The 22,284-nt window shown below is 38.3% G+C and overlaps 1 protein-coding gene across 2 annotated transcripts in view; it reads left to right on the top strand.

Moving 5' to 3' along the window:
* The window catches only part of APPL1 (adaptor protein, phosphotyrosine interacting with PH domain and leucine zipper 1), a 54,909-nt gene that overhangs the window by 5,415 nt on the left and 27,210 nt on the right, over positions 1 to 22,284 (top strand). For both annotated transcript variants that reach the window (XM_034775297.1, XM_034775298.1), the window contains exons 2-12: positions 1,359 to 1,457; positions 2,425 to 2,484; positions 6,687 to 6,758; positions 12,079 to 12,166; positions 13,340 to 13,381; positions 14,983 to 15,041; positions 15,520 to 15,666; positions 17,930 to 18,012; positions 18,146 to 18,304; positions 19,972 to 20,160; positions 21,688 to 21,730. In XM_034775297.1, coding sequence (XP_034631188.1) covers positions 1,359 to 1,457; positions 2,425 to 2,484; positions 6,687 to 6,758; positions 12,079 to 12,166; positions 13,340 to 13,381; positions 14,983 to 15,041; positions 15,520 to 15,666; positions 17,930 to 18,012; positions 18,146 to 18,304; positions 19,972 to 20,160; positions 21,688 to 21,730 — 1,041 coding nt within the window. The remainder of the gene's footprint in view (positions 1 to 1,358; positions 1,458 to 2,424; positions 2,485 to 6,686; positions 6,759 to 12,078; positions 12,167 to 13,339; positions 13,382 to 14,982; positions 15,042 to 15,519; positions 15,667 to 17,929; positions 18,013 to 18,145; positions 18,305 to 19,971; positions 20,161 to 21,687; positions 21,731 to 22,284) is intronic.

Below are 22,284 nucleotides of genomic sequence, written 5' to 3'. Positions count from 1 at the left end.
AAAGCTTAATATACATAGGCATAATGGGATTTTAATATGGCATACCTTCCCAGATACGGAGACATGGTCTTTCACAGTTTTCCTTTTGGCAGCCCAGTGATTTGGTGTCTATCAGAATTTAGCTCTCCAGCCACACCTGAGAGTCCTTCCCCTCTCAGGGATCAACAAAAACAGCTCTTCTTCACTACCCCAGTCCAGGCTCACCATGCCTTCTTGCTGCCTCTGACCAGATTCTCTGGTGCAATAGATCGTCTCCCTTTCTGGCAAGATAGTCGGGCTGTCCATTCTGGTGGTAATGCTACTGAAAAGTTTAGGGCACGTATGCACCATCTTCTCCAGGTGGTGCGCTCAGGTTCTCTCTCTACTTGGGGTTTTGGTCTAGGGATCCCTTAGCAAGCAATGACTGGCCACAGCTCCAATCCATTGTCACTTCATAGAATGCTTGTTTCACTTCCCTAGACCACTTTCTACCTAGAGTCTACTCCTCTCCCTTTAGTTTCTTTTTTCATTGGCCTGTCCCCAGGCTTATCCCACATCTTGAGCCTGCTGTGGAGAGCCCAACCCATTGTCTCTCTCTCTTGGCTCTAGATTCTCTAGAGCCTGCCCCCAAATTCTTCCTGATAGAGTTCTTATATTCTGTGGCCCTGCACCTCACATGACTGTCACCTGATACTAGATCAGGGGTTGGCAACCTTTCAGAAGTGGTGTGCTGAGTCTTCATTTTTTTTTCACTCTAATTTAAAGTTTTGCGTGCTAGTAATACATTCTAACATTTTTAGAAGGTCTCTTTCTATAAGTCTATAATATATAACTGTTGTATGTCAAGTAAATAAGGTTTTTAAAATGTTTAAGAAGCTTCATTTAAAATTAAACTAAAATGCAGAGCCCGCCAGATCAGTGGCCAGGACAGTGTGAGTGCCACTGAAAATCAGCTTGTGTGCCGCCTTCAGCACGCGTGCCATAGGTTGCCTACCCCTGCTCTAGATTCTCAGTCCTGTCATCTGGGAGATGGGCTAACCAGGCACATATGAGACTGAGCCCAGTTCACTTAAAGGGGGCTGCTCACTCTGACATATCTACTTCTATCAAGTAAGAAACATATAAAGACACTTACAGGAATTTGAAATGTTTGTAAACTTTAGAAAAATGAGCCTCTAAATTATGAAGAAACATGTTTTTTTAAACCCTATTTTTACTAGTTTTGAGGTCTTTCTGCTGTCACTTGGAAAAGGAAATTTGTTTTAGTGTCTGATTCATTAAATAAATCATATTTAATGTCTTTGAAATACCATGAGATTCTTTGCTAAATTGATTTTTAAAAGAGTAATACAAATTCATTGTGGGTCTATTTTTGACAGACACGTTCTTTGCTGGGTGTATTTGAAGAAGATGCTGCAGCAATTTCCAGTTACATCCACCAGTTGTATCAAGCCATGCGTCGAATTTATGATGCACAGGTAAAATTATAGCTGTTCCCTGTATGCATTTAGAAAGTTTATAAAAAAACATCTTTTAACTAATTTATTTGAACATGGGTAAACTGTATTTTTTTTAAACTATAGGTTAAAAATTAGAGATGAAAACTGGAAAATGCCATGTTTGCCAAGGCCTGCTGGGTTTTGAAACAAGATTTGTCCGGTGGAAGAGTTGTGTTCTCTTTGCACTTAACACACCTTTAGATGTCTAAATGATTTTTTTTCTGAACAATTGCCATTGTGGCTGTAATATTAGTTTCTAAATACATTTGGACAGTTTCTTCTTGTATTCACTTAATTTTGTTAACTTTAGTTCCTGTAGCTTGTATTTTGCCTTATTTTGTTTTATCTTGACTTGAATGTGGTGGTGGTGGTGGTTCTTTTCATGACCCACTTGTTTGTTACTTGCATGTTGCTTCATTTTGTTACCTTCCTTTTGTTGTTGTTTATTTCTGCACTTTCTGCTGTTCAGGTGTATGAAACTGCTTGTGCAGATCTTTCCTTAGTCTCTGTCTACAGTTATTTTAAGAAGTTTGTAACCAGTTAATGGAATGGTTTGTTCTAACAATTTTTATCCTCACATGTAGTTAATACTCAGTAACTAAGATGGCTGATGTGAACTAAATATTTTGTTGTCTGCAAATTGCAAGACAATTGAAAATTTGAAAGCAAGTCCAATTTTTATGGGTCTGATAACTCTACAGTGTGCATGATATGTACTGTTGCATTGACTTTCAGAAATACTCAGCACCCACCACTCCCATTAATTTCAGTGGGAGTTGTGGGTCTCAACTTCTCTGAAAATCTGGCTATATGTATTTTGAGATGATTTCCATTTTAACCTTTTGTTCTGTATTCCTATGTTTCCTCTTCATAAATGTAATGCCTAGAGTATATATTGATTGGATGAAAAAAAAGGATTAAACTGTTTCCCTTTTTTTTAAACCAGAATGAATTAAGTGCAGCAACCCATCTAACTTCAAAACTTCTAAAAGAGTATGAGAAGCAGGTACAGTATACATCAGTTTCCCTTTGAAATAGTTCAGAATAAATGCTTTTGTACATTTAAAAAAAAAAAGTACAATTTTTTTCTTCCCACACAGCAAAGTGCAAAACTCCACAGGTCTGATCCAGACAAAATAAGCCATTGCAGCTGCTGGTTCACAAGAAATTCACCAGCTACAGGGGTTGCTTCCTATTCTGTGTTGAAGATCCATAGAACCTGCAGAATGCCAAACTAGACTTGTTGTGACTTTTTCACGGGGCAGAGTCTTTAGGCTCAGCTCAGGTCCACCAACATGAATAATATTAAGAAAAGGAACTCTTTGGCTGTCCATCAGTCATCTAGAGACATTTTAAAGGGACAGGAGCCCAAAAGCAGAGAGCACTTGCTAGATGACAGCTCTAATTCAAGTAGTCATAAGAAGAGATTGTGTGGCCTGAAGATGTACCATTCCCCAGCAACCCAATGAGGAGGAATGGAGCCTGTACCCAGCCACAAAAATCTCCAGTGATTGGGAGGAGAAATCCCCACCCCCAAATTAGCAGTTTTTATAAATTCTGAAGCCCATAATTTTCTTCCCCACTGAACAAAGAGTGATATTTCACACACGCAGTAGTACCATTAAGGGAAATGTGAGGAAATAGAGGGCTCTGGAGTGCAATTTGTTGTTTTTGAATGTCTCTATGGGCAGCCACCCTACCTAAGGGCTGCAGCTCATGGGGTAGGGCAGGCTACTGGAGTCTAGGCCTTCCTACTCCACCAGTTTCCAACACAGGGCCTTGGCAGGCTGGTTTGGCTTCACTCACCTGGTGGTGCCTTGCATCAGTATTAAGTCAGGAAGTGACCCAGGGAAATCTCCCTGTGCATCCCAGCCAGCCACTATCTATTCCTGAAGAGCACCTCCTTCTGAGCTTCTAGCCCTGGTCAGTCTCCAGGTGCTGTGGTTCTCCAGTTCCCAGGCTTGGTGTCGGCACAGCTCATGTCTCTCCCTGGAGCTCTCAGGGCACACCTTTCCCTCTGGCCCAACAGCCTCTGGCTGCCTTTTAAACCCCGCCTCCAAACCAAGCATACTCTACAGGGGTGGAGAGCCGGGGTTTCCTTAGCTCAGAGTTGTTCCTTAACCCCCTCCTGTCCAGTGAGGGGTTTATACATCCTGTCATAGTCTTGTAAATCAGAAATAGTCAGCCTTATACTCTTTCCTTCCATCTTCTGTGGGAAGATCATTTATATGAACTTAGTTCTTTTTTTCTCCATTTTTTCCTCACCCCCTGTTGAGATTCCAAGTTGTTGCATAATTTACTGCTGTGAAGCTGGGAATTTTAGTTTCAAACCTTCCCCTGGATGGAGCCAACATCATAACTTTCACAGCTTGTTTTTGTCAAGTCAGTTATAATATTTAATCTAGTCCCTAGCTGTTACAGACTGTTGGGAATCATTAAGAAAGGGATAGATAAGACAGAAAATATCATATTGCCTCTATATAAATCCATGGTATGCCCACATCTTGAATACTGTGTGCAGATGTGGTTGCCCCATCTCAAAAAAGGTATATTAGAATTGGAAAAAGTTCAGGAAAGGGCAACAAAAATGATTAGGGGTATGGGACAGCTTCCATATGAGGAGAGATTAATAAGACTGAGACTTTTCAGCTTGGAAAAGAGACGACTAAAGGGGATATGACTGAGATCTATAAAATGACATGTGTGAAGAAAGTATTATTTACTCCTTCTCATAACACAAGAACTAGGGGTCACCACGTTAAATTAATAGACAGCAGGTTTAAAACAAAAGGAAGTATTTCTTCACACAATGCACAGTCAACCTGTGGAACTCTTTGCCAGAGGATATTGTGAAGGCCAAGACTATAACAGGGTTCAAAAAAAAGCTACATAAATTCATGGTGGATAGGTCCATCAGTGGCTATTAGCCAAGATGGGCAGGGATGGTGGCCCTAGCCTCTGATTGCCAGAGTCTGGGTGTGGGTGGCAGGGAATGGATCACTTGATGATTGCCTGTTCTGTTCATTCTCTCTGGGGCACCTGGCATTGGCTGCTGTCAGAAGACAGGATACTGGGCTAAAGGGAGTTTTGTCTGAGGCAGTATGAAGGTTCTTATGGTCTCCCACTACTGTTCTGTAATAATAGTATAAGTCATGACAAGTATTACTATTTGTTGATTATACAGATTTAGTCTTTTGAAAATGTGACACTTGTAGCGTGTTTTTGTTTGCAATGTTAATTTACATTAGCTTGTTTTTCTTATTAAGAGACTTAACTGTGGAATTTTACATTTCAAGTCCACATTTTAAAGTCCATAAATATGAATGCTACTAACAATGTCCATGTGTAATTTCTTACTGCAATTTTAATTATCTTTAAGTCCTATTTTAATTTATTTTTTAAAGTAGCTGTAATAATGGGTGTGGAATTTTTTTCAATATTACCATTTAAAAGCCAACAAATTTGGAATGATAAAAATTTTGCTAATTAGAAATGTAGTGAATTTTGGTTATTTTGCTTTCTTATCGCTAACAACTTTGTTTGAAAATCAAAACTCTCAAGGCAGTCCTTAAAAATCAGGGAGACAAGGTGGATGAGGTAAAATATCTTATGGGGCCAGTTTCTGTTGATGAGAGAGAGACTTTCAAGCCGCCGCGGCTGGAGGCTCTGCTCCTCCCCTGACTCTTTGGCTCTGTTTAAGAGCTGGGCTGCCTGAGCGCTACCGACTTCGGGCACCCCCCATGCCTCCGGACCCTGCGCCCCCGGCCGGGCACTTCCCCTCCCGGGCTCCGGCGGCGCAGGGTCCGGAGGTATGGGGGCTGCCCAAAGCCCGTAGCGCTTGGCTCTTAAACATTCCCATGCCATCTCTAAAATGTATCTCAATATAGCTAATATTCACAGTTATTATGTCCTCATGTCACTACTGTATTATTTTCAGGTTTTATTTAGGAAAAGCAACTTTTAAGATAGCAGGCTTTTTGATAGAGATTTTGTTTTAGATTTTATATTTGATGCAAAACACTGAGCAGATATGCTACAATTAATAAAATGGGAAAATTTGGTACACATTTTAGATACTTATCTGATAAAGCATGTAATTAAACAATGTTAATTACAAATTATGCCAGGCAGATTATTGAGCATATCAAAATTTGCTGGCATGGAATTTATATTTACTGTAATTACCATGACAAGATTCATAGGAGCATGAGTTGCTTGGTTCTGACTTGCTAGATCCTGCCAGTATGTGATTTCCTCATTTCAATTAAGTTTTTAGTTACAGCTTTGATGGTCTTTCAATGGATATAAGGTATAAGTCTCTGTCTTGCAGTCCTTACTGAGGCAAAACTCATTGTGTTTTTATATATAATTGCTATGAATTAAGTATCAGAATTCAACAGCATTGAGCCCTGTATTTTATCTTTTGGTTTACTTTTCCATTTCGATGGAAGGCTAGGTTTGTTGTTTTTACACTTTCTAATACTTTAGAAAATTGCTGACACCACTGTGAAGAAGAGAAATGCTTAAAATGCACCACAAAACAACCTAAAACAAAATTAACATTAAAAACTTGAGGATTTACATACATTTTTTAATAAAAGATAAAGGGTGGAAAACAGTATTGCCAACCTCATGCATTCAAAAATGTGGAGGGAGAGTATCACCCTACAAAAAAACATGATTAGTTTAAAGTATAACACTTTCAGCCATAAATTTGGGATTTTTTTATTTGCATTCTGGATTTTGAACCTTTAGGATCCTACTTTCAAGCTTCTCTCCATAATCATGAAGGCTATAAGTTTGCTTTACTTAAGGTTTTTTTTTTAAATCACATGACAGAGATCGGGGGGGGGGGTTAAGGAAAACACCAAATCTAACATTGAGAGAGTTGACAAAACTGAAATAATAATGTCATTCTCCAGAGAAGTCAAGCTTGAATTTTTCCCAATACTAGAACTAATCTGATGGATTTTTAAAAGAGGTAACTATGTATGTAGTTGTCATAAATATTCTTTGTTAACATGAAAGTAATAAGCTATTCTGCAAAATGTCCTATGAGGTAATTACCGTTACTGACTCTAAACACTGGTATTTTAAGTTCCTATATTTTTCCTTTCAAAATAATTAGACCACCAGTATGTTGTTAGGTTACAGCTTTCTTCTGTCATCCACAAGGATATGTCAACATTTTCTTTTTTATTTTTATAGCGTTTTCCATTAGGGGGCGATGATGAAGTTATGAGCTCTACCCTACAACAGTTTGCAAAAGTGATAGATGAGGCAAGTGTTGAATGTGTTTTGGCTTACCTTTAACCTTTGTTAGTCATCTATAGACTTCTCAACTGACTGTCATTCTTGGCTTTCTTTAGGATGAGCATTCAGAAGTAGCTTTTATTTATTAATGATGGTAACACTTTAATTACTTACCCTTGACACAGTATAAAATTGTGTGTCCTGAAGATAAAGAATCAGTTTAGTGAAGTACGATTACATTGTTTCTAAACAATGTACTTTTTATGTCCTGTAACTTTCTGTAGCAATCTGCCATAAAAATTGTTACCCTACAGAACTATAAGGCAGCAGATTTATAGTATAAGCATTAATTGTGGACATAAATTGATACCACTTTCTTCAACATCTGTTCACACCAAAGTGAATAACCTTTAAATCAAGGGCAATTTCAAATATACACTATCATTTATAATTAGTGTTGGGGTAGCGCCTCAAAACTGCAGTTAAAATAGGGGACCCATTGTACTAGACATTTGAAGATGCCATTCTTGGTCAAACCAGTGCAGACCAATTTAAGACACGATGAAGCAAGTGAATGTAAAAACATAATAGGAAGGAAATTGGAAGGGATAGGGAAGAAAAGGGTAACAGTAATTTTACACACTTAATATAAGGTTTGTGCATTAATAGTTCCATAACTTACTTCTCTATATTTAAAAAGCTTTTATCAGGAACTCTTATTGGCTTTCTATCCAGCCATGATCATTTAGCTATTTTATGTGGGCATCACAACAACAATGGATCTTGAGGAGGGATTTGAGGGAGGACAAGGCAGTTGAGACTTACACATTCGTTTGGGGAAGATGCTACATGCATCAAGAGTAGCATGGCAGTAACTGTAATGGTGCTTGAGGGGTTAAGTGACAATCAAGCTTGGCATAGTTGTCATAATGGAGAAGTGGCTTGATAAGGTAGAAGAGCAGAAAGTAGGTAGGGTCATAATTGTGAGGTGTTAAAGGTGTGAACAAGAAGCTTCACTTGGATGCAGTGTAAAATGGTAGACAGTGGAGGGATTCAAAGAGGGATGATATGGTGAGAATCACAGGGACATGCTTTTATTGGACTAGAAAAGGGTGAAGTAGGTTACAGTATTAAATGTTGGAGATGATGAGATGTTGATGAGAATTTTAGCTAGGTGGACAAAGAGAAAATGTTATTAAAGAAGAAAGCATGAGATTTGGACATGGCGTGGGTGTTAGGACCAAGAAAGGGAGGAGTCAAAGGTTACCCACCCCAAAGATTATAGGCCAGGGCTGTAGAGAAGATGGTGGCGTTGTCAACATTGACAGAAAATGGGGGGGGGAGGGGGATGGAAAGAACTTGGGAGGGATGATTAAAGAATTCTCTTTTAGCCATGTTAAGTTTATGTTGAGGAAGAGACAGAGAGGCTATGATGTGGGATTGGATGATGGAAGTCAGATCAAAATTGGAGAGGTAGATTTGGGAGTCATTAGCATAATAACTGAAGTCATATTAGCCCATGAGATAACCAAGAGAGTGAAAATATATAAAGGGAGAAGAAGAATGGGCCTAGAACAGAGCTCTGTAGAACTCCCACACAGAAAGTTGTTGATGAGATGAGTACATGCTGAAGAAATCAGGGAAAGGTAGAACCGTGAGAGGATGGAGTCCTGAAAACTTCAGCTGAACAGGAATTTTCTGATGAATCAGGGTGTGACCCAAGGTGCCTAGGGTATTGCACACTGGAAATGCTAATGACAGGGCAGGCTGCAAAAAAGAGAGATGATCCCCCCCCCACCCCCAAACTGGTTGTTAACACTGTAGTTAGATTCACCAACCAGTCACAAACTCTGCTCTTGATCCACTGCACTGGTTATCAAGAAGCTGAAAGAAAAAAAAAATCACATAACCCTCTTTATTGCATTCCAGTCTCTGGCTCTGAATCAGCAAATAAATCCAGTAAAGTGAGAAGTTACTTAAAACTCTCTTTACTATACAAAATGTTCTTCTGATCCCCAAAGGGCCAGCCACATTACCAGATCAGTATTAGTTTGGATCTTACCCAAAATACCATGCTGCCAGCCAGTCCTTTAGTATGTAAAACCAAAGGTTTATTAGAAAAGAACGAGAAGAGAATTGTTAAATGATCAAAGCAATCAGATACACACACACACACACACACACACTTCCGAATCCATATATCAGGTTCTTAGCAGCATTGGTGAGTTTGCTTGCTTGTAAAATCCCTCTGCAACACATCCAGTGGGTTTCAGTCCTTTGTTCAAAGCTTCAGTTTGTAGAGAAGTTACTCCAGAGGTGAGAAGCAGTATTGAAAATAAAATGGAGATGATCCAGTTGCCTTTCTATATCCTTTGCCCCAAACACAAGCTCAGAGCACATGCGCATGGAAAACCAGTGTTGCCAACTCCACAAAGCAGGAAGTTACCAGACCAACCCTGAAAAGTTGCTAGATGTAGCTGTTTAAGTACTCAAAAAAATGAGTCAAAAGTCACTGAACAAAATTTCCAGAGAATTCAACAGAATTTTTATTTTTATATATATACACATACACACACACACACACACGAGTATAGTCACAAAATCATTCACAAGCAGCTCAATAGTGTTAATAAAATCCATTTCATGCTCCTCTTACTACATTCTGTTGCGCAGCAGAAGCAACTACACCAGTACACTGTCATCATTAGGAGGGCACCCTCTGCTCAGTGGGAAGGAAACTGCAGCTGTCTGTTCATTGGGAAGGGTGCTCTGTGCACTGCAGCCCAGGTTAGCTGGCTTGGTTCATTTTAGCTGAGCCTCCCTTTCTTGCCAGCCTGGATTTGAGCTGACAGGTTAGTGAAAGGGAAAGCCCAGAAGCAGGGGGGAGAGGACATTTACCTCACCTGAGCTTGGCGCAGGGAGCCAAGAAAGTAGATTTAAAGACAAAAATCTGCTAGCTGGACCCCTTCCCCCCTGCTTCCAGGGTTTAATTTCTGAAAACAGCTGAGCAGCTAACCCCAGGCCAAGCCAGGGGAAGGAGTAAAGGGAACTGAAATCAAGCCAGCTCCACCTTTGATCCTGTAGTAATGACTTAATTCAGGGAAGCACGGTGCCCCCCACCCCATTGGGGCACATGGCCCTGTCTCATCCCACCCCACCTTCCATCCATGCAGCTCTCCTCGCTGGCTCACCTACCTTCTTCCCCCCTCCCCCCCCCGCCCACTTAATTAGCTATCTTTCCCTGCATCACAGAGTGTGCTACCTACTATGGAAGGGTGAGAAAACACATTTGGGTAAAAACAAGCCCTGGCTAATGTGCTGCTCAAAGTGCACCTGGCTTTAGCAAAGTATTTAATTAGCCTCCACAAACTTATTTTCCTTGCTTGCAGATTATAGTGATTTCAGCCCAAGATGCCCTGGAATGTGATTCCTTCTGAGGACATGCTCAATTGAGATGTAATGACATTGACTTGATTTGCAACAGAATGTAGTAAAGAAGAGCACGGAATGGATTTTATTAACATTATTGAGCTGCTTGTGAATGATTTTGTGACTAGAGATATTGGTGCCTTCTTTCTCTGAATGTCACTGTAAGTGGCAGTGAAAGTCACTATATTTTCTCACTAGGGAAACCAAAATGTCACTAAATCTTGTGACAAAGTTGCTAAGTTAGCAACATTGGGAAAAGCCCTTGTTCACAGGCATGTCCCTTCAGGTCCTGCTGACTCATAGGCATAGTCCCTGGCTTCTCTCAATGGGTTCATTGTACAGCTGATTGCCTTTGATTGGCCATAGAGCAGGCTGGATAATGTGATGCCAATCTGTCTCAGTATCACCCAGATACACAGCACAAGTTTGAGATATCAAATATATCACACATTCATAACTCAAAGATGATACATACATATAAACAAGCTTATCCTATTAGCAAATCATAACTTTTCCACTCATACCTTACATGGCATATCTTGTATAAGATTAATTGCAATTTTGTAATATTGGTATCAATAATATTATAAATGGTCACCGATATTCCATACAGCATCACACACACTTTTGTTGGAAAAGGCAGATTCATCAGACCAAAAATGTTTTGCAGAAACGTATGATTCAGTCCTCCAATGACCAACAGGCAAGGTTCTGATAAAACCTAGCCTAATAGCCTGACAGTTTGCCTGAAAGGCTGCTGGGGAATCTGGGCTTTCATGGTCTGAGGCAGCCCCAACACACAGGCTGCCTTGGGGCTGGAGACCCCAGAGTCCATGGCTCTGGGCAGTCTTGACATGCAGCTAGCCCCAGGGTTTCTAGGCTTTCTGCTACAGAGATGGAAGCACTGTTTTCAAAAGCACAAAGCCCCCAGGTCAGCTCCAGCTCTGGCTGCCAGGGCATCTAAGCTTTTGGCTCCCTATCAGTCTGCTGGTGACCGGGAGCTTACAGGTCCTGCGAGCCATGGTTGAACCAGGAGCCTCAGGGTTGGAACTTACAATGTCAATTTTGTTTCAATTCGCTTAGTTCTGTTCCAAACAAAAACTAGACATTTCTAAATTTCTCATGGAACAGAAATTGTGTTTGTTTGTTTTTTTTAATCTAGAGATATACCTATCTCCTAGAACTGGAAGGGACCCCGAAAGATCGAGTCCAGCCCCCTGCCTTCACAAGCAGGACCAAGTATTGATTTTGCCCCAGATCCCTAAGTGGCCCCCTCAAGGATTGAACTTACAACCCTGGGTTTAGCAGGCCAGTGCTCAAGCCACTGAGCTATCCTTCCCAGCTCTATTGAAAACCAAGAGAGGACAAGTTTTCAAGAAAGGGGTACAATTATCAGCTAAAAAGCTATATGCTTCATTCAGTGTCCGAACATAATTAAGTCTTTTCCATACTGGCCTATTTTATTATAACACACATCTGCAGGATCTCAGTGTGCTTTGGCATTCCTCCACATAGATACAAAGACTATATTTTTTTATAGCTATCTACAGTGTGTAACCTTAAGTTCTCCTAAAGGTGACCTACAAAAGTTGAATAAAAAAATCCTTCTGTTACTGCAACATGTACTTCATGCTGTTAGCTGCAAGGCTGAGAGGGACTTAGTTACTTTTTAACACATACATTTAAAATTAAAACTCTGTATTGAATATCCTTTTTTAGCTTGAAGTAGTTTGCAAACATGGCTGAAGCTCAGGAAAGATATTTTAAAGACTTGCTTGTCATCTGTAAGCGAAATTTATACCAAAGCAACTTTGCTCATGGATGCTATTAAAGCCAAGCAGAACTGGAATTAGTAATATTTTCCAAAAACTACTTACATAGCTGACTATTTGCTCTCTTGTTTTTTTTCCCCTTACAGCTCAGCTCTTGTCATGCAGTACTTTCAACTCAACTAGCTGATGCCATGATGTTTCCCATTACTCAGTTTAAAGAAAGGGATCTAAAAGGTAGAGTAGTCAAACTGGTTCAAATAGTGGTTTTTATCCATAGCTCTTGCTCTACCTAATTACAGACTACATCACTTAATTTACACCTGAATATACTCCAGCTGTCTCAAACTTGTATATTTTTTGTGTAAATAATTGACATTAGAAATACTAAACAGATATTTTACAAAACTTTGTTCATGTTTAAAGGAATTAACCCCATGTCATGTCAACAAACATGTTAATTTCTTTCTGCCAATAAACAGTCCTGTTCAAGATCTAGTTTTTTGCAATAGCCTTTCACATAGGTGATCCCAGTAAAAAAAAAAAAATCAGGTTTCAGTTAAAAGATCTAAATAATTTGTAGGTTGTAGCTGTAGCTCAACAGTATAATAGGTCTGGATTTGTAAGGTGGTTTCTCTGACACTGCTGGTGAAATAGTTGGCTTTAGCAAATGCTTATAGTTTGTGAGCACTTTCTTTTATATTAAACAAAATAAGATGCACTTCTTTAATAATGTGAAGTTGGTAATTATGGCAGATTTTATTTGCATACTAAATTTACTAGACTATTGAAAGCTGGTTTCAAGTATGTAAAATACAGTGAATTTAAAAAAAACAAAACACTAATTAAAATTCCTAACGTAAGACCTTCCATACTAATAATGTAGACACTACACTGAAGGAAAAACAATGGCTCTGCCATAATCCAGATAACTCTTTATGGATTTCAGAAAAGATTATTTTCCTTTTCTGTAGGTGCAATGCCAGGTTGCAGAAGTGATTATGGAACAAAGTAGACAATGTTATTTTTCAGAACAAGGAAGCAATGGTATTTCTCCAGTCAAGTCTAAAATTACTTTTCATAGTTCTCAAGGGTGGCCATTAACTATGTAGTGGTTATCAAAGATAGTTCCTGATGCCATACTCACAGCTGAAAATGTGCTCATTACAAAAGTGCATAACCTGCAACTGAAATTATATTTCACATCTTTATGTACTCTACAAACACTTTCTGTTTACACCAATTACCTGGCTGTGGAAGTACTTGAAGTTCTCATGGATCCAGAGATAGAGGCCACTTTTCTTCAATCTTTTAAAAAGAAAACTAAAACACTATCAAATATTCACATTATAATAATGTTATAGTTTCTTCTGATATTGGTCTCTTATTCAAATATAATATTATTTGCAGAGATATTGACTTTAAAAGAAGTTTTCCAAATTGCCAGTAATGGTAAGTACACCTTAAAAGTTTAATTTTCCTGTGAATATTTGTATGACAGAATATAAAATCAGGAGGGAGGGTGGGGATTTAAAAGGGATTTTCAATGCACATAACTTTCCTAGCTTTCTTTGAAAATCCCAGGCTTGAGTCTCAAAAGTTTATGGAAAATTGGAGTCCAAACAAACTAATTTCATGTGGCAAGGTGAGCCTCCATAGCCCTGCCCTGGTTCTACTCGCCCTGCCTCAGTCCCCCACACTTCCCAGGAAACTCACAGTTAGTAATCTCTCCCAGCACCTCCTGGCAAGGTATTAGTAACAAACTTAGACAATAGTTCTGAGTGCCACATAAACAAAAGGATCTTCTGCTTCTCCTGGGCCCAGGTCTCATTTCTTTTTTGCTCTCCTACAAAGCATTGACTTTCAGGGCTTTTTTTCCCCTCTGGGAGTCTCCTATTTTCCAGGGCCAGGCACAGGAGCAGCTTCCGTCCTGTAATCTTCAATCTTTCTTCAACCTATTTACCTGGGGATTACCCTTCTCCAGGGTTTACCGGAGGAGCCCAACTGCCCTTCTGCAGCTTTCCCCTCCAACTGAGCTCTCTTGCCCTTTGTAGTCATTCTATGACCCCTTCCTGGCTAGGTCTAATAATTGAGCAGGGCTATCTGATTCCTAGATGATTAGGATCAGCTGGGAGAGTAGCTGTTCTGTCACAGGCAAAGTTGGGCCTGACTCCTTTTAAAGGGCCACTCAGCCTGTGACAACTTACTTATAATACCTTAGTGAAAATGTAACTGAAAATTAATGCAGTTACTACTAACTGATGGAAACAAAACACTAAATATAGTAAAAATAGAATGACAAAGTGTATTGTTAAGTATCGGGGTAGCCGTGTTAGTCTGTATACCACCGGACTCCTTGTTGTTGAAGTGTATTATTGTTTAGGTCTCAGTTGGTTTATGAATTTCTGTGCTCTGTGAAATAGGGATTGGTATAATTAATGGAAGTTTAGTTCCCTAAAATTGCTATTTCGTATTTATTTTTCTGTGTTAGGTGTGGTAATGTTGGTTTAAAAATGTAACTGGTATTTGTTGGAGAGGAGAGAAGGCACTATTTAGTCAGTTTCTTTAATGTTAAGCCTTTTCGTATATGTTAATAAAGGGGACAAGCTTTAGATGGAATCTGTTTCTTTATAGAACAGAATATGCAGATGATTTTATTAATAAAAGTGCTTCTCCATTTCAGAAACTGTGGCTTGACCACTTCAAAGAATAATAGGTATTTAGGGAAAGTTTTCCTGACAGTTTCTGTTTCTAATTTTTGTGAGGATACTTGCATAACTGTTTAGAATTTGTATCCAGCTTAGGTAGCTAGGGTAGTGGAACGATAGTCAAGAGAACAAAAATTATTCATGAGATTTCATTTTTTAAAAGATTGAGGTATTAATTTTGGAGAGCTTTGTGTTCCAAGTGTCAGTGAAAGAAACCATTAAAAATCTAAGTGGTTTTATTTTGTTTCATTGAATTTAAATATTGTCTATTACTGTATCTTCTCTATGTTATACTTTGCTTAATTTATTAAATGACTATAAGATATTAAATATTTTATTATTTAGATCATGATACTGCCATTAACAGATACAGTCGGCTGTCAAAAAGAAGAGAGAATGAAAAGGTTTGTGAGACATACTTTTAAGCAGCCTCTTTAGAGGAGGGAAACCAAGATATTCTAGAATAGACATAATCTCCAATGATGGCAAACAATATGCAACAGAGTAGACTTTACTTAAATTCTGATAGTTCAGGTTCTAATAGTAGAGACAACTTTTTACAGTAGACAAAAGCTACTTTTGCATTGTAGGAGTGGCATGTAATATTTTTAAAATGCTATGAGTGTAAGGATGCAATATTATATTCAGGTACATTTGGTTAAAGAGAGAACTCAGTGCTGGAAAAACAGAAGGCAGGGTTTGATTACCATGAATTCCTCCTCCATAATCTTTAGAAAAGGAGTCATGGGGCAAAAAGTACCATTTCTGGTGTATGGTGAATTTTTTTAATGGTAATGTTTCAGTGCTGGTTATAAATAAACCTGTACGGAAAGGATATGCTAAACAACGAGTCACAAACCTTGTAACTTTTTTTCTCTTTAGGTCAAGTATGAAGTTACAGAAGATGTGTATACTTCCAAGAAGAAACAGCATCAGACCATGATGCATTATTTCTGTGCGTTAAATACTCTTCAGTACAAGAAGAAAATAGCCATGCTGGAACCCTTGCTAGGATATATGCAAGCACAGGTGAATATTTCAAACACTGAAAGCGGTAGCTTTGAAAAAAGGTTGGAAAGTACTTTTCACAGCATTGCTGGTAGGAATTTTCTCACAGCATTGTTGGTGACCGTTGAGTAAATCTTTGGCACTGACAAGTATGCAGGGAAGCTAAGAACTGAATGAGTATAGCAATGGTATGGTCTTCTCACCTCCAAGAGAAGGGTTCCTTCAGTTCAGTATTGAAGCACATTCTGAGGGAATGATATGGGGAAGCTTGTACTATTACTCTCCTTTGGCAGCTGTTCTGAAGAAGACTTAGGGCTTGTCTACAGTGCACTGCAGTGAAGACAATGGGAGTATGTGAATTGTAGAGCTCACTGAAGTCTTGTGATCTAACTGTCCCATGTGAATGCTGCTTGTGTGAACTAAAAGGTACCGAATTTGTGTTAACATAGTCCTGTTTGAAAGAGGACTATGTTCATGCAAGCTAGGTACCTTTTAGTTCACGCCAGCAGTGTCCACATGAGGCAGTTAAGACTGCAACAGTTTGGTGCACTCTGCAACTCATGCCCCCCATAGTTTGCACTGTGGCACAATGTAGATGTAGGCCTAGAGTCAGTCATTGCAATCTCATCACTGCTGGAATGCTGGAGGCACTGGAATGGTGTCCACAATCATTCTCACTCAGTTTAGTAGCTAACTTACTAAAGATAATTGTTGACAATTCACTTTTTCTTTTTACATATGTGTTCAGAGACCATATGACAAATCACTTTCTGTCTCTGTCACTAAGTTTTGAAAAGAAACTGTAGCCCACAGGCTTGCCTTTACTAGAGTCACTGCCTTGCCTTCATTATATTGGCTGTAACACAAGTAACCTACAGTATCCTGTAATACATTAGCTGACGCATAAGCTAGCGTAAGTGTGATTAAGTAGGCCATAACCCTTGGCATTACCTTTTGATTTTAGGAACAAAGAAGAGCTTGCTCACTCGTAGGAAGTAGAATGTTCCAGTAAGTGCTACCATAAGAAACATGGAAGTAGTAACCACAAATGGTAGTTACACATATCAATATACTAACCTATAGAAGAAGGACACCTCAACATTAGTACGATGAGGAAATACAAATAAGGAAAATGGGAAAAACCCTACTGAACAATGCATTAGATATAGTGGCCTCAGCATAACAGAAAAGTTGCATCCCAGCCTGTGGGGGTAAGAGAGAGGTGTAGCCCTTGAAAGAGGCCAGAATGATGGCCACTGGTGATAAGGAGGAAAGTGATGGTGATGAGGAAGATAATGACTAACATTTCGGATTTTTCTGCGAGGGGTGATCTGAATATATGGACATGCAGATGCACTTCTGTAGTGTCTCTATCTACCTCACTGAGTTAGAGTGTTTGTGACTTTCCTAAATGTATTAATAAACTATTTTGTAAATATAGAAGCATTCCTATAGTGTGAGTGTTGCAATTGTGCTCATCAGGGTTCCCAACTCTATAGTAATTTTAATAATACTGGGCCTGATCTTGGGGCAAGAACCTGTCAACCCTCAAAGCGATAACTGGAATTCTTAGGTAATCAATATAATTAATACATAATCTATGGATCAGGCTACAGAACTTGACTCATCATTCATTTTCTTTGCTATGTGAGTATATTTGGTGAAACTCTGACCTCATTGAAATCAATGGCAAATCTCCCATAGATGTTGCTGGAACCAGGAATACACCAATCTCCTACTTTGTTTTATGCAGAACTACCCATAAGATCAGTTTTAAGTGTCTCTTAAAATGGAGTCACAATGAAAATAATTTGTGTGCTCAAACAGATCAAAAGTTTGTAGTAAAAAACAAGCTAATATAGAGACCTTGTCAGCAAATGTCATTACCAGAGAACTTAGCCTCCTTTTTCCCTTCATAAAAGGATTATTTTATCCCCATACTGTGATTGAAATGTTTCCATGTTTTTCTTGAATATGAGTACTACTGCTTCTCTTCTACAGCTCCATCACAGAAGTAGGAACTAAATTTGAATATCTTCTGCAGTAAAGCAAAACAATACAGCTGCATTTTGTTTACATCTTATCTGAGCAGTGTTGTGAGGCATGAAGGACATGTTCCAAAATCTTTAGATTTAGCGGGATGAATATCCCCACAATCACAATGACTTTAGAGTTCCTACTATTGGATCTATTACTAGGGTTTTTTAAAAAACAGAAATAGATGGCTTTTGTTTGATTTGTTAAATGAATGGTTTCTCTCTCTCTTTTTTTTTTTTTTTTAAAGATAAGTTTCTTTAAAATGGGTTCAGAAAATCTTACTGAGCAGCTGGAAGAATTTTTAACCAATATTGGCACAAGTGTACAAAAGTAAGTTTTTGTTCTTATTTATTTAATTGTATCTTTAATGCCTAATATTGCCTTCACTAATTTTCTTTTTTTTGAGTCTGCCTACTGTTACCTCATCTCTGTTAATAACACATTGTATTTTATGCTATTTTAGTGTTCGCAGGGAAATGGATTCTGAGGTAGAAACCATGCAGCAGACCATAGAGGACTTGGAAGTAGCCAGTGATCCATTATATTTACCTGATCCAGACACAACAAAATTTCCTGTCCATAGAAATCTAACACGGAAAGCTGGCTATCTTAATGCAAGGAAGTAAGCTACCTACTATTATTTAAAAATGTCAGAAGACCTTTACTTATTTTAAAAAAAGGCATGTTGGTTAAGGAAGTGATATTTATAAACACAGCTATATTGGATTGTACATAAACATTTAATTGGTCAAATTGAACTAGCCACAGAGAAGCCTGACATGCTTCCTTTCTTTGTATTCTCGTCATGTGATAGATTGAGTTGTGTATTAGTTGGCATTAATTTCTGGATTTTAGTAATTGGTCCCCCTATTAATACTTTGCATTATTCATTCAGTGATCTTAAAAGAAAGGTAAGTGTTCTTAATGCCATAAGATGGAGACACTGAGAGAGATCAGGTGACGTCCTCATAGTCACAAGAGCCTGGCAGTCAGGAATAGAGAGAGACCTCCTGATTTCCATCTAGTGGTTAGAGAAATTATGCTCCTTTATTAATGAAACTTAATCCCCTCTCTCTCTGAATGCAGAGAGAGACTGTGTCCTTGCTCCTGGATATTTGTGCCTATAAAAGAAATATGGAGATATATGTATTTATTCAATATTAATTGGGTTGTAATTTCAGAATAAGCCAGTATTTGAAGGATTAATACTATATTATGTTGCTCGTTATCTATGTATAATACAACTTTAGGATAAAAGTTTGGGTTACAGTAGAATAAGTGTTTGTACTTTTGAAATATAAGGAAAACACATTATGCATTATACTAAACAGACTTTTGAGAACATGCATGGCAATTTAAAGGAGTGCTTTTTGGCCCACTAGAGGGAGGTGTTATTCCATATATGTAAAGGCAACCTATTGGTTTTACAATTGGTTAAAAACGAATTAAAGCTATAAAGCTTAGTGTGTGCGTTCCCAGTTTATACCATGTTCTGCATACATGGTGAACTTTATAAAAATCAGACTAACGTTGTAACAACAACCTAGAGGAAAAGTACTTTCCTGAACTTGAACTATGAATTATTTAAATAGTTCAACTTTTGTAGCTAATCTTGAAGTGAGAAGACCTGTACAAAACCAAACACGAAGTTCCAGTGTTTGGGTATTCTCAGTGCAATACCTCAATTTATTTATCATGAAATTCTTTTATATAGATTTGCAGAGGCTATATGCTGTGGTCCATGGCTCCTGCAGGCTCTTCCTGTGAATCAAATAAATAAATTGGGTGGAAAGTGATGGATCTTTAGTTGGCTATGTTGATATTAATACTTAACATCTAAATTAAGTATTCTCAGTGGATTAAAACAAAATGCATTGTTTTTGTTAAAGAACTTTTGATCCTACCACCAAAGGGGTAAGGAAAAAAGAAGACCCTTTGATTTTTATTACCCATAACACCACTGGTTAAAATACAGTTGTTTTAACCTTTACTTCTAATTAAGTTTCTTACAGCTGTAACAGTTGGCTGGCATATCACTTTTACATGGTTCATTGTACAACTCAACTGTAGGATTTTAAACCTGTTTAGTTTGAAGTAAAATGGTACAAATGGTGAAGAAACCAACTATGTTGTATAAATTAATCTAGGACTTAGTGAAAATCTATTGGGTTTTATTTTCATAAAAAGACTTGGAGGTCTTGTTTTTCTGGTTTCTTTTGTATTTTTCTAACTTAGGAATCTGGCTTAAACATGCAATCCACTCAATCAGTGTCTTCTTTCTTGTTTTAGTAAGACTGGGCTGGTGTCTTCCAGTTGGGACAGACAGTTTTACTTTACTCAGGGTGGAAACCTAATGAGTCAGGCAAGAGGTGACGTAGCTGGAGGACTTGTCATGGACATAGACAACTGTTCCGTGATGGCTGTGGACTGTGAGGACAGAAGATACTGCTTTCAGATAACATCTTTTGATGGCAAAAAGTTAGTATTCATTCTTAAGATAGTGTCATTTATTGATAACACTAATCTTCATTAACTGAAAAAAAGAGACAAATTTCAATTTTGGCTGGTTTAAATTTGAACTTTTTTTTTTTTTTTTTTAAAACAACCCTACAAACTGCCTTTTTTTTTTCTCCACCATATCCTAAACAATAGCCACATGGAGCGGCTGATAGCAGGTTGAAATAATCAAAGCCCACAACAGTTTCATAACCATAAATGGTTACATTGCATGTTGGACAACCTGTAATCTATATTCATTTAAACTGTGTGAATGTCACTTTTTATTTGGATATATTGCATAAATTTATATATTGGATAAATTGGTGTTTTGAGATAATCAAGTATAAGTACTCTTGCATTCATCATAACCCAACATTTAGCCTTAGAACCGTCTGGTGTATATAGCATGTTGTTAGGGCTGAATTCCCTAACAACTGGGGCCATTTGAACATAAAAATATCTTAATTTGTGCCATAGCATACACTAATAGCCTATGAGACCACTTACAAAATTATTATACATTTTTATAATAGCCTAATTGTTTTAACAAACATCTGCATAATGACTTGCCTTGATGTTTCTCTGTTGATATTTTTAAAAAACTATTAGTCTTGTACGCATGGATGTGAAAGTGATCTGAATAATGACTTTACATACATAGAAAGTATGAAGTGCTTTTCAAAATCCTTTATCAAAAACTTTTTAAAATAATGTTTTTGTATCTCTATCAACAAAATCATCCATAGCTTGGGTATCTTTGATTCTTACCCTTCCCAGCAATTTTAAAACTGAGGTTGTCATACCAAAATATGAGAAGCTCCAAATTTAGCAAGGTGCAGCACAGCTTCTTATATGTTTTCTTCTAGAAAGGAAGAGTCAATATTCAGTTCTTTACTTTGTGCAGTAATATCTAGATCCTAGAGAAAAAAAGTTGGCGTCATCTACATTAATATTTTTCTTTTGTTTGGACATGTGCAAGGCCCTGTCATTGTTTTGGGTCTGAGATAGTGAGCTGACTAGTGCTTGTGGGGCACAGGCTGTGGGCTATTTCATTGCTGTGTAGACTTTTGGATTCTGCCTGGAACCCAAGCTCTGGGACCCTCCCACCTCAGAGGGTCTTAGCACCCAGGCTCCAGCCCAAGCCTCTACACAGCAATGAAACAGCCCCGAGTCAGAGTCGGCTGACACAGGCCAGCCACTATATCTAGTTTCTGTGTAAACATACCCATGGATGTGAAACAGTCTAGCCTGTTTCAGACCATAGTACCTGATTGTTCAATTGCTATATGTGCACCCTTGCCTGATTTTTGCATAGGAATAAGATTGCTTGCATCTTCAGTTAAATTTAGTTTCCATTTAATACGTGTGCATAGCTCCCAGTGTTATTAGTACAAGTTACGTGCATATATCAAGGGGAAAATTTACCTCCAGACAAAAAGTTATTGAAAGGATCTTTTTCTTTCAAATAAGTGAGCCTTAGAATTTTTTTATTCTCTCTTCTTTCAGATCTTCAATCTTACAGGCAGAGAGTAAAAAAGATTATGAAGAGGTAAGCTTACAGCAAGTGTGTGGTTGTTCAGTTGCTTTTGCTGATAATTCATTACACATAAGAAATATTTCTTAGGTTACTTGGGAGACCCAAAGTGAATAGTGACCTGAAGATTTCTTCTACCCATACTGACAGGTGTCAGGAAGGTGTCCCTTTGTCTCTACCCTGGAAAAAAAATCTGTGCCAGCAAAAGTGATGGTCAGTGGGGACCTATAGATTTAATTTGGAGGAAAAATGGCCAGCATAGTCATAAGGGAAACAAACACTTACTGCACACCTTTTTTGGGAGGGGGGGGGGGGGGGTGCTGTATGCTTTTTTCCTTTCAAGCCAGCCTGCTATAGAAAGCAAAAGAAAGCCCAAAATGAAATATCCTGAGTGTCTTGTTGCAAAACAAGAGGAAAACCAGACCAAACTTTGTTTAAAAAGCGCTCAGTCAAAAGATCATAGAATTAATTTTGTAAAAATCATGCTCTCTCAGGCTAGGTCTACACTACCCGCCTGAATTGGCGGGTAGAAATCGACCTCTCGGGGATCGATTTATCGTGTCCCGTCG

The sequence above is a fragment of the Trachemys scripta genome, chromosome 7 (assembly GCF_013100865.1).
Source record: "Trachemys scripta elegans isolate TJP31775 chromosome 7, CAS_Tse_1.0, whole genome shotgun sequence".
Classification (NCBI taxonomy): domain Eukaryota; kingdom Metazoa; phylum Chordata; order Testudines; family Emydidae; genus Trachemys; species Trachemys scripta.
The sequence above is the reverse complement of the archived record's forward strand: the minus strand, read 5'-3'. Positions and strand labels throughout refer to the sequence as shown.